At 54.1% G+C, this 13,116-nt stretch overlaps 1 protein-coding gene across 1 annotated transcript in view; it reads left to right on the top strand.

Moving 5' to 3' along the window:
- Positions 1–13,116, top strand: part of OTUD7B (OTU deubiquitinase 7B) — a 17,143-nt gene that overhangs the window by 3,621 nt on the left and 406 nt on the right. The window contains 11 exon segments of the mRNA XM_010019075.1: positions 234–344; positions 347–394; positions 1,103–1,318; positions 6,795–6,896; positions 7,685–7,812; positions 8,421–8,533; positions 9,045–9,172; positions 9,794–9,943; positions 10,358–10,472; positions 11,488–11,572; positions 12,213–13,116. The exon segment at positions 12,213–13,116 is cut by the window's right edge and continues 35 nt beyond it. Of these exon segments, the coding sequence (XP_010017377.1) occupies positions 234–344; positions 347–394; positions 1,103–1,318; positions 6,795–6,896; positions 7,685–7,812; positions 8,421–8,533; positions 9,045–9,172; positions 9,794–9,943; positions 10,358–10,472; positions 11,488–11,572; positions 12,213–13,116 (2,100 nt within the window).

Below are 13,116 nucleotides of genomic sequence, written 5' to 3'. Positions count from 1 at the left end.
CTAGGTTGGATGTTGGGAAGAGTGAATCCACCCAGAGGGTGCTCAGGGAATGGTGGAGTCACCGTCCCGGGAAGTGTTCCCAAACCACATAGATGAGGCCCTTGGTGCCATGGGAGCAGTTGGACTGGATGAGCTTAAAACTCGTTTCCACCCTGGTTGATTCCATGACTTTGGAAGTGACTTTGCCCTCTCTCTCGCCTGCTGGTGACCTCTCCTGCTGCCTTCCCTTACAGGCAAGAACTGGGATCTGAGCGCAGCCCTGAGTGACTTTGAGCAGCTGAGGCAAGTGCATGCGGGCAACCTGCCCCCTTCCTTCCACGAGGGCCACCCCTACAAAGCCCCTGAGAAGGAGACCCCTCATCCCTGCTGCAGCGGCAGGATGACATCGTGCAAGGTCAGTGTCACACGATGGGCAGAGCCATCCAGCCTCCCTTCTGGTGCCTGCAACACACACGTGCTGGATGGAGCCATGCTGGGGTGCATGGGGAGGAGCGTGGCAGCAGGATGCTCCCCCTCTGCTTGAGCCTGGTGAAGCCACATCTGGAGTGCTGTGTCCTCTGCCGGCCTCCTCGGGACAAGGAGCTGCTGGAGAGGGTCCTGTGGTGGGTCACAGGGATGCTCAGGGCTGTGGAGCATCTCTCCTATGAGGAGAGACTGGGGGAGCTGGGCCTGGTTAGTGTAGAGAGGGGATCCCATCAATGCACATCAACAGCTCAAAGGTGGTACCAGCAGGGTGGTGCCAGACTCTTCCCAGTGGTGCCCAGGGACAAGACAAGGAGCAATGGCCATAAACTGAACCACAGCAAGTTCCACCTCATCATGAGGAAGAACTTGATGCTGAGGGTGGCAGAGCCCTGGCACAGGCTGCCCACGGGGGTTGTGGAGTCTCCACCTCTGGAGACATTCCAAAGCCACCATGGACACGTTCCTGTGTCAGCTGCTCTGGGTGGCCCTGCCTTGGACTGGGTGATCTCCAGAGCTCCCTTCCAGCCCTAACATTGGGGTTCTGTGATCCAGCTACTTGCAGCCACCAGCTGAAGGCAGGGATCTGATCACTGCTTTGCACCATTCCTGTGTCTTCCCCTCCTCCTCTTCCCCTCAGAGAAGCGCCTGTCCCGAGGCATCTCCCACGCCAGCTCCACCATCGTGTCCCTGGCCCGTTCCCACGTCTCCAGCAACGGCAGCAGTGAACATCTGCTGGAGATGCCCATTTGCACCTTCCAGCTGCCTGACCTCACCGTGTACACCGAGGACTTCCGCAGCTTCATCGAGCGGGACCTCATCGAGCAGTCCATGCTGGTGGCCCTGGAGCAGGCTGGTGAGTGCTGGGCTTCATGCCACCGCCGGGCAGTGGTGCCAGTGTGGCAGCGATGCCAACAGGAGCCAGCCTGAGGCCACGGAGGAGCCACCACAGGGCAGGGATGTGGCTCTGCTGGGTGTTATTCCATCCCTTTTCAGAGCGTGGTGGAAGAGTTGAGTAAGAACCTGCTGCATTTTGCCTGCAGACACTGAATGTGCATAAACTGTGGGTGTCCTCATCACAGGGTGCATTATCTCATCCCCACCCTGAGCTTCCCGGTGCCCTGTGCCATCCCGACAGCCTTCCTGAGAGAAGGGGGGAGGAATTCCTGTGTAACACACACAGTGGCTCACTGCAAACGTTAGGAAGCAATTCCAAACGTTTCGGATGGATGATGCATTTTATGTGCTGCTTCAGTGCAGGAAATGGCTTTAATCTGACAGAGATGAGCTCTGGGGCAGAAGCTCTTCCCTGGGAGGGTGCTGAGGCGCTGGCACAGGGTGCCCAGAGAAGCTGTGGCTACCCCATCCCTGGCCAGGTTGGACACAGGGGCTTGGAAGTGGAAGGTGTCCCTGCCCAGGGCTTTAGATGAGCTTTAAGGTCTCTTCCAAGCCAAACCAGGCTGGGATTCTGTGAAAGATCTTCTGTTTGCCTGGAAAGGAACCACCATACAAGTGCAGGTGGGTTTGTTTTCCAGCCTCCTGGTTTCCTCCTGGAGAGTTAAGTGATCTGTGAATCAGATGGAGCTGGTGAATGGGTGGCAGAGAGAACCTAATACTTGTTCCCTGGCCAGCTGCCATGGGGTGGGCAGCAAAAGAACCCCAGGCAAGATGGCAGGAGCTGTTCCACCTCCTCTTTCTGTCACTAATGCACATAGAGAAGTCTTCTCTCAGAGATAACACGTATTCTTCATGTCAGATTTTAGCCCTCTCCTGCTCAAGTGTTGCTGTAATATGTACTCTCATGTTTTGGAAATGAACACTTGATCCAGGTGCTCTCGTTACAGCAGCATTTGCTGCTCCTCAGCATGTCTGAGGCAAAGAAAACAATCCTGATCCACCCTGAGCTGGATTCAGGGCAAGAGGGAACTGGGCTTTTCATCCACGTGCTGGGGAGGCTTCAGATTAAAGTCTCTCTGCAGTAGAGAATCGTATCAAATTGAATCACAGACTGGTTTGAGTGGGAAGGGGCCTTTAGCTCATCCAATTCTCCCTGCCATGGGCAGGGCCACCTTCCACTAGAGCAGGTTGCTGAAGTTTGCTATAAATGGGTGTTTAGTTTGATTAAAGGGTTGTTCTTCATATAGAAACTCTTCCCATCTTCCTTCAAAGTAAGGGTTTGAGTGTGGTGCTGTGATCTACGGTGACTCCCGTTATTCCCTTTAGTACCTGGTGTCCTTAGGGGATTAAGCAAGTATTTTATAGAGTAATAAATGTTGAGATCTTCTTCTTCTCCCCAGAGATCCCTTTCCACCACTGTGGCAGAGTAAAGTGGCTGTAAATTGTAATGACACCCTCTTGGAAAGCTTTGAACAGGCTGAGTTGGATGAAAAGGTGTTGGTGGAGCTGAAACCTGGGCCTTGGCATTCTTTGTCAGAAAACTGAATGGATTAAGCCCTGCCCTGTATTTTGAAGCTGCAGAGTGGTTTTTCTTGTTGCACACTTGCCTGAGGCTATTGGGAGGAACAGTCCAACCCCCTACTCCAACATCTCCTAGACCCAGTTGCTCCAAACCCCATTCATCCTGCCCTTGAGTGCTTCCAGGGTTGGGGCATCCACCACCTCTCCAGGCAGCTTTTGTCAGTGCTTCACCACCCTCAGCACAAAGAATTCCTTCCTTCTATCCAGCCTGACATAGGATTTTGCCAGAGCAAGATTCCTGGTTGTAAGTTGAGGAAGGGTTTGATGCTTTGCCTTGGCTCTGAGCTCGGGCTTCCACGCCAGGGTCAGGGCCCCGATGCCAAGGCCACCTTCAGAAGTCCCCCAATGCATTGGCAAGAAACCAGCTTCACACTTCATCACCTTTAATAACCATCTGTAGGTAGAGTGTTAAAACCTGCTGAGTTGGAGATCAGCTTCCCTGTGGGAATGGCATGGGAGCAGCAGCCAACGGGTTCCTCGTTCCTGGGCTGGACATGTGCCGCGTCTCGGAGCGGGCGGTCAAAGCCATGGGTGCCTTGGGAATGCATCACCCAGGCTTTGAGAAGCTCTTCAGGCTGTGCATGAGCAGAGGCACGTGTGTACACGTAACCCCTCTTGTCTTGCCTCCCTGGCACCCAAATAGCTTCACCTGTAAGTCATTGGCTGGACTGGTTCCCTGAAGCAGGAGAGACGAGTCTGGGTCCACCTTGCTTGGACAAGCAGGCCAAACCTTCTCAGGAGCTGGGTGCTGGGCTCTGCTGGACCACTGCTGCACTGCCTTCAGCCCCTCTGCTCTTGTCCTCAGCCAGGAGGAGGATGACCAAGCTCTGGGCCAGATGGGCCCATGCCATCTGTGTGTTGCTTCGTTTGGGCAGGCAGAGCAGCAGCAGGGTTGGTTGGAAGCTTTTGATTCCCATCCTTCCTAAACAGGGAAGAAAGTAGCTACTGATGGAGTGGTCGAGCTGTTGTCACTGCCAGCTCCTGACAGAGAAATGTTTGTGCTGTCAGGATTAGAGATTAGAGCCAACCTCTGCCTCTTTCCTAAACTGATAATAGGTGAATCATCTCATGTTAGACACATGAAACAAGCTCACTTCAGCACAGATGCCACCATTTCTAGCTGCTTTCCTCTTCTTTAGCCCACTTCTAGGTGGTCATCCTGCTCCTCCAGTGATTCAGAAGGGGATGAGGAACCCCAGCAAGGCCACAGCCGCTGCCCAGGGGTCGTGGTGGGTGTTGGTGTTGAATCTGTCACGTCAGCATGAGGAGCACAGGGCCAGGTCATCCTGGGAATGCTGCCTTCGTCATGCAGTTACGGTGCTGGATTCCCTGGTAGCCTTAGGGAAGCCATTTGGGTTCTGGATGAGTCAAGCCTCATCTCTGGGCGGGGAGGAGCAGCATCTCTGTTCCCTCCCATGGCCATGACCTATTTCAGTGGTTGCTGTTAGAAGAAAGGACAGTGTTTTACCAAACACACTGTGCAGGGACAAGCACATGAACTGCAGCAGAACTGGACCCCAAAGAGGCACAGGATCAGCCAGGGTGGAAAAGAGCTTCAAGCTCATCAAGTCCAACCATGCCCCAGCACTGCCAAGGCCACCACTAACCCATGGCACTGAGGGCCTTGTCTCCACGGGGTGTGAACACTTCCATTCCCTGACCTCACTGCTTGGTCACAGGAACATCCTTCGTGCTCCTCAGCCCAGTTCCCTTCCTCATAGAGCTTCCAGGGCTTGCTCTGAATAACCACATGCAGAGAAGTAATGTTGCTTTAAATACTTGTAGGGGACCTCTTGGCCTTTCCACCACCTTGACAGGAGCAGAACATTCAGGGGAGGGTTTGGGGAACTTGGTGGCTCCTCCTGTGTAAGTGGAGACCTGCACCAGCAGCTCTGCCGTGCTGGGTCCCTGCGCAGCGTCACCACACTGCAAACAGCAGATGCCTCCCCAAGGTGTGTCCCCTCCACACCACTGAGCAGGGTTGCACAACTTCCCCTGCCCCAGCCAGGACTGGCCGTGCCCCTGCCGTGGGGAAGAGCAGGGAATTCTCCAGGAGCACCATGAGCTGGGATAAAGCAGAGCAGCCGAGCGCTGCCGCTGCAGCCTTCCCTTCCCTTGGCTGCTCTGGCCTCGTGCCACTTGGCACAAGCTTGTGCCTTGGCCGTGCCAGGAGCTCTGGTGAGTGAGAAATAGGCAGCTTTTCTGAGCAGAGCCTATTGTCCTGAGGCTGCCCTGGACACCCTGCAACCCTCCCGGGTTCCCTTCCCAATGCTGGGAGCAGCACGGAGCCACCCGGTGCTGGAGCGAGCTTTGGTGCTGGGTGTCCTCCTGTCCTTAGGGGAGGTTGAAAACAAGTTTTCTCTGTTTAGTTCTTCTACAGCAGCTGCTGCTGAGGTGGTGCAACCAACATCAAGCAATCCTGGGCTTGGGAGCAGGGAGAGGTTCGTTAGGAATCATAGAATCGTGGAATGGGGTGGCTTGGAAGGGTCCTTAAAGCTCCTCCAGTTCCACGGGCAGGGACACCTTCCGCTGGAGCAGGTTGCTCCAAGCCCCTGTGTCCAACCTGGCCTTGAACACTGCCAGGGATGGGGCGGCCACAGCTTCATCCAACCCATCCCAGTGTCCCAGCACCCTCCCAGGGAAGAGCTTCTGCCTCAGAGCTCATCTCAATCTCCCCTCTGGCAGGTTCAAGCCATTCCCCTTGTCCTGTCCCTCCATCCCTTGTCCAAAGCCCCTCTCCAGGTCTCCTGGAGCCCCTTTAGGCCCTGGAGCTGCTCTAAGGTGTCCCCTTCAGGAGCCTTCTCTTCTCCAGCTGCCCCAGCCCAGCTCTCTCAGCCTGGCTCCAGAGCAGAGCTGCTCCAGCCCTCGCAGCAGCTCCGGGGCCTCCTCTGGCCTCGCTCCAGCAGCTCCACACCCCTCTTGTGCTGTTGCCCCGGAGCTGGATGCAGGATGCAGGTGGAAGTGCTGGGAAAGGGCTGGTTTTCTCCAAGAGCCATTGAAATGCAACTTGCTGGAAGCCTGTATTGCTTCTCCCAAGCCAAAATAACCTGCCTATTGCACAGGATCTGCTACAGGATAAAGTCACAGCCAAAGGAGGCAGAGCCTGCGTTTGAGGGCACAGCAGAGCGAGACAAGGCTGGGTTGGGAGTTCAAAGTCCTAATTCAGCCCAACTTCATTTCCTTGATGAATGTTTAACCTCTAGCCACACTGTATTTGAGTGCAGCACCGAGGCTAATTTTCTTCCCTGCTTCTATTTTTAGATGCTCTTGGCTTGAATGACTACAAGTACCTTTATATTGCCAAAGAGCTGTTAGATTTAAATGGTTCAAACACTGTCAGTTTGCATTTGCATTGGTAAAGCTGCTGGGATCAGCAAAAGGCCTCGAGTGTTGTGCCTACCCCGGGAGCAGGGGACAATGAGGTGGCTTCATTAGGGGTTTGGTTAGAAGAAGAAGAAAAGAGCAGCAGTTATTAACTGGATAAGCTGTGGGGCACCGTTTGGAGAGGCACTTGGAGGTGTTGGCAGCCTGATGGCTTTGAAAGAAGAGGGAGAAATCAGAGAGCACTGGTTTGGGTGAAAATCCTTGCTGGGTTGGCTCCTATTTGTGGTTAATTCTAATCTCTGTGACCTCCAGTTCAGCCTGGCCATTCCCCTGCATCCCCTTGAGGTGTTGCAACTCCCATCTCTGGTGTTTGATGCTTTACTACCACCTTGCCCCCCTCCTTCCTCCAGCCCCAGGATGGGTGCGGAACTCCTCCTCCCTTCATGTGGCAAACAAAGCAGGTTCCATCCTCACTGGTGGCTTTTGGGGGTGACAGGGCCCTCTTGTCATGCTCTTAAATGCTTCCACAGGTCGTCTGAACTGGTGGGCAAACGTGGATCCCAGTTGCCAAAGGCTGCTTCCCTTGGCCACCACCGGAGACGGGAATTGCCTGCTCCACGCCGCCTCGCTGGGTAAGCTTGGGCTTTGCAGCACTGCTTCACTTCAGACCTGCTCACACACACCTCCCTTCTCCAGCTGAGACTGGGGAGGACCCATCCTGCAGGAGCAGGACCCAGTGTTTTCCAGCCGTTCCTGTGGGAAAGCAGGATGCTCATCCCGGCCGTGGCAGCTGTAGGTGTGTGAGCGGGTGCGATGCTCAGGCTCTGTGGGAGGGGGATGGCTTGAAGGAAACAGGCTGCTGATGGCTTCCAAAGCACTTCTCCTTGTGTTTGGCAAGATTCCCTGTATTCCTGAAGGGAATGTGCAGTGATGGAGCCACCCCTTCCCTCCTCTTGTGTGTTCAAGAGCCCAGGTTCCTCTCTCCCGACTTCATCTTGGCACGTGTGACCGTAGCAAATGGCCTGAGGCTTCCAGACTCCTAAATCAGGAGGGTTTCCCATTTCCCTTTGTGTTGGGATTCCAGACACGCTGAAACCAGAGTTTCACACGCTCCAGCCTCCTTTTCCCATCAGACCTCAATGTAAAGGAGCGTGTGACTTGGGGAACAAGAGGTTGCTGTGTCTGTGAGATGCCTTTGAGTTGAAAGCTGAGGTGGCAGCAGCTCCAGCTGCAGGAAAACCTGATGCAGGTGGGAAACGCAGGCTTTGAAGCAGGAATTGGGGTATTTAGGTTGAGGAACTTGCATTTCCTAGCCTCTGTTTCCCAGTTCCCCTGGTTCATGGCAGGTTGCAGCACCTCAGCAGATCGATGGAGCAATTCCAGCTGCTGCTCATCCTCTGCTCGTCTTTCCTCAATGCAGGAATGTGGGGTTTCCATGATAGAGATCTCATGCTCCGCAAATCCCTTTACACCTTGATGGATAAAGGCGTGGAAAGGGAAGCCCTGAAGCGGAGGTGGCGTTGGCAGCAGACACAGCAGAATAAGGAGGTAGGACCCAACCCAAACCCCATCCTCTTTGCAGAGGGAAAGGTCTTGATAAAACATCCCGTGGGGCTGGGAGGTGCTTCCTGTCATGATAAAGCCATGATAATGTTGAGCAACTCCCTGGTTGTGCCACGACGGGGTGAATCCTTCAGGTTCTTCCGTGGGAGGGTGCTGGGACACTGGGATGGGTTGAAGGGAGAAGCTGTGCCTGCCCCATCCCTGTGTTCAAGGCCAGGTTGGACACAACCTGCTCTAGTGGAAGGTGTCCCTGCCCATGGCAGGGGTTAGAGCTGGAGGAGCTTTAAGGTCCCTTCCAGCCCAAACCAGTCTGGGATCCTGTGATCCGTCCCACTGTCAATAGCTGATGTCATCTCTAAGACTGGAAGGATTTAGTGTAAAAGCAAAGTTTCTTCTCAGTCTGTGGGTTACAGTGTTTACTCCCACCCCACAAAGAGGCAGACTTTGAGCCAGATTCCCTCCCTGGGCTGGCTTGAGAACCCAGATGCAGAACCATGCACGAGGAGAGGAGCTGTGTGTGTGTCTAAAGCTCTGCTGCAGGGGCTGGGTGCTGTTCCCTGCGGTGACTTCGGGGCTGATGTGCTCTTTTCCAGTCTGGCCTGGTTTACACTGAGGAGGAGTGGCAGAAGGAGTGGAATGAGCTGATCAAGCTGGCGTCCAGCGAGCCCCGTGTGCACTACGGCACCAACGGGAGCGGCTGCGGAGGGTACGGCAGTGGGGAACCAGCACCTTGGGAGCTAAGACACAGGGAATATCCCCCCCTGAGCTCACAGCTCGGGTGGATCCTCAAGGGCTGCTCGAGGGATGAGGCTGGGAATTGGTTAAGGGGAAGGATGGAGGGTCAGGAGAAAGCAAGAGGTCCCTAAAGCATCGCAGGAAGCGATTCTTAATGCTCCTTTTGGAGGGGTAACACGTGCATTGAGCAGCAAATGAAGCTGCTTCTCCTGTTCCATCGTGCTAAATGAGAGTCATAAAGAGAAGCTGAGAACTTCTGCAGTGCCCACTGTGTATTTCAGGGGCACTTTGTTGCCCAAGCAAAGACCAGCTTTAGAGAAGGGGCTCCCAGAAGTGCCAAGCAGCAGCATGGTATTCCCTGGATACAAACCCTTGTCTTGGAATAAGACATTTGGGGGGGGGGGGCAGGGAGGAATCTGCATCTACAATGTCAACTTAAGAGCTGAGATCAAACGAGACAGTGAATTTCTCCTTTCCCAAAGGGTGGAAAGCTCAGAGGAGCCGGTGTATGAGAGCCTGGAGGAGTTCCACGTCTTCGTCCTTGCCCACGTGTTGAAGAGACCCATCGTGGTGGTGGCAGACACGATGCTGCGGGACTCGGGGGGAGAAGGTGAGAAATCCACTCTCTTCTGCAGGTCTTTATGACCTGGGCATGCTCAGGCTGCACATTTCCTCTCTAGGGCAGGTTTTCATGGGCTCATGAACTGTTTTCATGGGGTCTTCTTGCCCAGTGAAGCTCATCTGGAAGCAGAGAGCAGAGATACCCCCAGAGGGCACAAGACCCAGCTCAGCATCACAGGCTGCTCTTTTCTTGTTCCTAAGAACATTTGCACGATGGGTTGGGTATTTTCCTACCTCTTTGGCCCCCACACGTGTGTGTAGAGCTGGGAAGTTCCCTGCTTGTTGTATCTGCCACTAGCAGGTTTAATTTCCTGTCTGAAAAGCTGGATCAGTCGCCATCATTCTGGGTGCACAATTGAAGTTGTTTTGTGGAGGAGTGAAAAAGGGCTTTTTATAGAAACCTCCAGGTTCCTTTTGCAGCTGTGTTCCTCCTGATGTGAAATCAGTGTCTATTTTGGGTTGTGGTTTGGGGCTTTTTGGTGCCTCTTGAGCCGACAGATAATTGCAGGTGAAACCTTGAATGAAGCACAGTTTGTTCCGGAGCAGTTGCAGGATAAACAGCTCTGAACTCTTTAACCTCTTGTGAAAAATAACCCTGATTTCTTGCCAGCATTTGCCCCTATTCCCTTTGGAGGGATCTATCTTCCCCTGGAAGTCCCAGCCAACAAATGCCATCGTTCTCCATTGGTACTGGCTTATGACCAAGCCCATTTTTCTGCCCTGGTATCCATGGAGCAGAAGGAAACCACAAAGGAGCAAGGTGGGTGGTGAGGTTTATGTTGCTCTATCACTGAGGGCAGCCCTGGGAGGGAGGACTGGTGCTGGTGGGGCACTGGTGGGACACTGGCACAGGGTGCCCAGAGAAGCTGGGGCTGCCCCATCCCTGGCAGTGCTCAAGGCCAGGTTGGACACAGGGGTTTGGAGCAGCCTGCTCTAGTGGAAGGTGTCCCCGCTCATTGCAGTGGGCTTGGACTAGGTGGCCTTTAGAGGTCTTTCCCAAGCCGAAGCAGTCTGTGATCCCGTGAGGATTCTGTGATCCCATGAGGATTCTGTGATCCCAAGCACGGGCAGTTGCTGTGTGTCTTGGCGTGATGCCGGTTGCCACCAACGGTGGGTGCCAAGGTGAAAGGTTTGTCCTTTTGGGCATTAAAGCAGGTTCTTGTCCCTCGTGCAGCCGTGATCCCCCTGACAGACTCCGAGCACAAGCTGCTCCCTGTGCACTTTGCCGTGGATCCCGGGAAGGAGTGGCAGTGGGGGAAGGACGACAGTGACAATGTCAAGCTGGCCAGGTTGGTGATCCCCAAACCCGAGCGGGTTGTTGCTCTGTCCCCATCATGTGTCTGGGTGGAAGTTGAACCCCTCTTGGGTGGGGATGGAGCAGCTTCATCTTTAACTTTGTTCTCATTTGATGCCCTGATTTCCTGCGGGAATTCTCAGATAGAGAAGAGAAGGCTCAGGGGGGACCTTGTCGCTCTCTCCAACTGCCTGACAGGAGGATGGAGCCAGGAGGGGGCTGGACTCTGCTCCCAAGGGATGGGACAAGAGGAAACAGGCTCAGGCTGCACCAGGGCAGGTTTAGGTTGGATATTGGGAAGAGTTTATCCACCTAAAGGGTGCTCAGGGATTGGAACAGGCTGCCATGGGAATGGTGGAATCAGCATCCCTGGAAGTGGTCCCAAACCATGTAGATAAGGCTTTTAGTGCCATGGGTTAGTGGTGGGGAACGGTTGGACTGGATGAGGTCTTTTCCATCCTGGTTGATTCCATGATTCCATGATTTCAGTACACTTTGGGTAGGGTTGTGCCATCTCCTGAGCTTCGTTCCCACAAGCTGAAGAGCTGATTGCTCCAAATCCTTGAGCTTCACAGTAAGTGCAGCTCAGAAATGAGAAGCAGAAGCACATCAGCCACCAAAACCAAGGGGTGTTTTTCCATCCCTCTGTCCCCACTGGACAATAACAGCAGATATCCCTGAGCCTGGGCCCCTGGAGCTTTTCCTGAAGTGGTTTTTGTGGAGAGGAGGATCATTTGGAAACCAGCTCTATTTAAATCTGGACCATGTTATTTGTCTCATGGAAAGGAAGTTTATTTGTGGAGTTCAGCTTCGTTCATAGCGACCTTGATCCTGCCATTCAGGAGTCTTATTTCTTCATTTGGGATTTAATGGAAAGCTTTGGAAGGCTACAAAACCATCACCTTTTGTCTCCTGCTGCATTAAAACGTGCAAAGACGAACAAGTAAACGTGGAGAAGGGAACCTCAGTTGTGAAAGTTGCCTCTAACCCAGCCTTGGTTTCGATTTCAGCGTGACGTTATCCCTGGAGGCAAAGCTGCACTTGCTGCACAGCTACATGAATGTTAAATGGATCACGTTGCCTTGTGACACGCAGGTAAAGAGACAAAGAGGATTCTCTTTCCTCTTGTATTATTTAGAGCTCCTTTCTGCAGGGTGGCAGAGGTGGGGTTGTACTCGGGCCTGTTCTCCTTCACCTGAGCCGGTCTGTGCCCAACAGCCCTTGACAGTGTGAGGTGGTGTTGTCACCTCCCCCTGTTTGAAAAGGGGAAACTCCCCAACTCATCTAAGAGCTGCTTTGGTCTGTCTGCAGTGGTCGAGGTGTCCTCTCTTTAGCTCCAGTGGTGATGGTTTGGTCGTGGCCTCTTCTACTGGCCTCGTGCTCTTGGGTCCTTTGCTTAGAAACACCGTCCCCATCTCGGCCTCGCCACTGCACCAGTCATTGGTGTGGAGCAGCAGAAGATGCTGTGACCGCAGGGGGGTGCCAGCCATGGCCATGGGGTGACCAGAGCGGGGTTTGTTGGCTCCTCTTCACCAGTAGCACCTCTTTTGCTCTAGCTTTGTCCCCCAAAACCTTTAGCGAGTCACAACGGTCACAGTCGGCTGCTGGGAACATGTCACCTTGAGTGTGTTTGAGCATCAGGAGGCGAGCACCTACTTCTGTGTTCCACCTTCAGCTTGAAAAGCCTCATTTGAGAAGCCTGATAGACCTTAATATGTGTCTTCTTCCTCCCCAGGCACCTTTGGCACAGCCGGAATCCCCCACGGCCTCCGCTGGTGACGATGCTCGATCGGCTGCGGAGTCGGGAGAGTCGGACAAGGAGTCTGTGTGCAGCAGCTCAGCCAGCAACGGGGGCAGCCGAGCTTGCAAGGACAAAGAGAAACCAAAGAAAGATCGGGAAAAGGATAAGGAAAAGGATAAAAAGCGGGCAGACTCGGTTGCCAATAAGCTGGGCAGCTTCGGGAAGACCTTGGGGAGCAAGCTCAAAAAGAACATGGGTGGCTTGATGCACAGCAAAACCGTCAAGGGAGGTGTGAGCAACGGGCAGGGAGATACCTTGGAGAAGAAGAAGAAAGGTTCCTTGAAGGCAAGGAAAGGCAGCAAAGAGGAATCTTCCCAAGGAGACTTGTCAGCTCCTGTGGAGAAAACCTGCCCGGGCAAAGCAGCCCCGGAAAAGCCATCGGATCCCTACAAGTACAGCAACGACGTGAGGCTGAGCCTGAGCATCCTGCGGGCTGCCATGCAGGGAGAGCGCAAGTTCATCTTTGCCGGCCACCTCAAGACCAGCAACCGGCACCAGTACCAGGAGGAGATGATCCAGAGGTACCTTCTGGATGCTGAGGAACGCTTCATGGCCGAGCAGAAGCAAAAGGAGGCGGAGAAGAAGGCGCTGGGCAGCGCTGCCCCTGCCAAGAAGCTGGAGCCGGAGGTGAACACCCATAAGGGTGAGGAAGTGATGCTCAGCCCCGCTTACCCCCAGCCTCCCCCTGCATACACCATCCAGACCCCGGAGGTGGCCATAGGTGCTAAAGTAACAGCTTTTCCCTCTGGTTATTCGGGAGTTTTCACCTTTCCCAGACCTTCCATGGTCAACAGCATGGAAGGGTCGCATCCCCCCAGCTACCAAGACAGCAGGCGGC

Source organism: Nestor notabilis, unplaced genomic scaffold (genome assembly GCF_000696875.1).
Source record: "Nestor notabilis isolate BGI_N333 unplaced genomic scaffold, ASM69687v1 scaffold14047, whole genome shotgun sequence".
Classification (NCBI taxonomy): domain Eukaryota; kingdom Metazoa; phylum Chordata; class Aves; order Psittaciformes; family Psittacidae; genus Nestor; species Nestor notabilis.
This window is presented reverse-complemented; position numbering and strand designations above follow the sequence as displayed.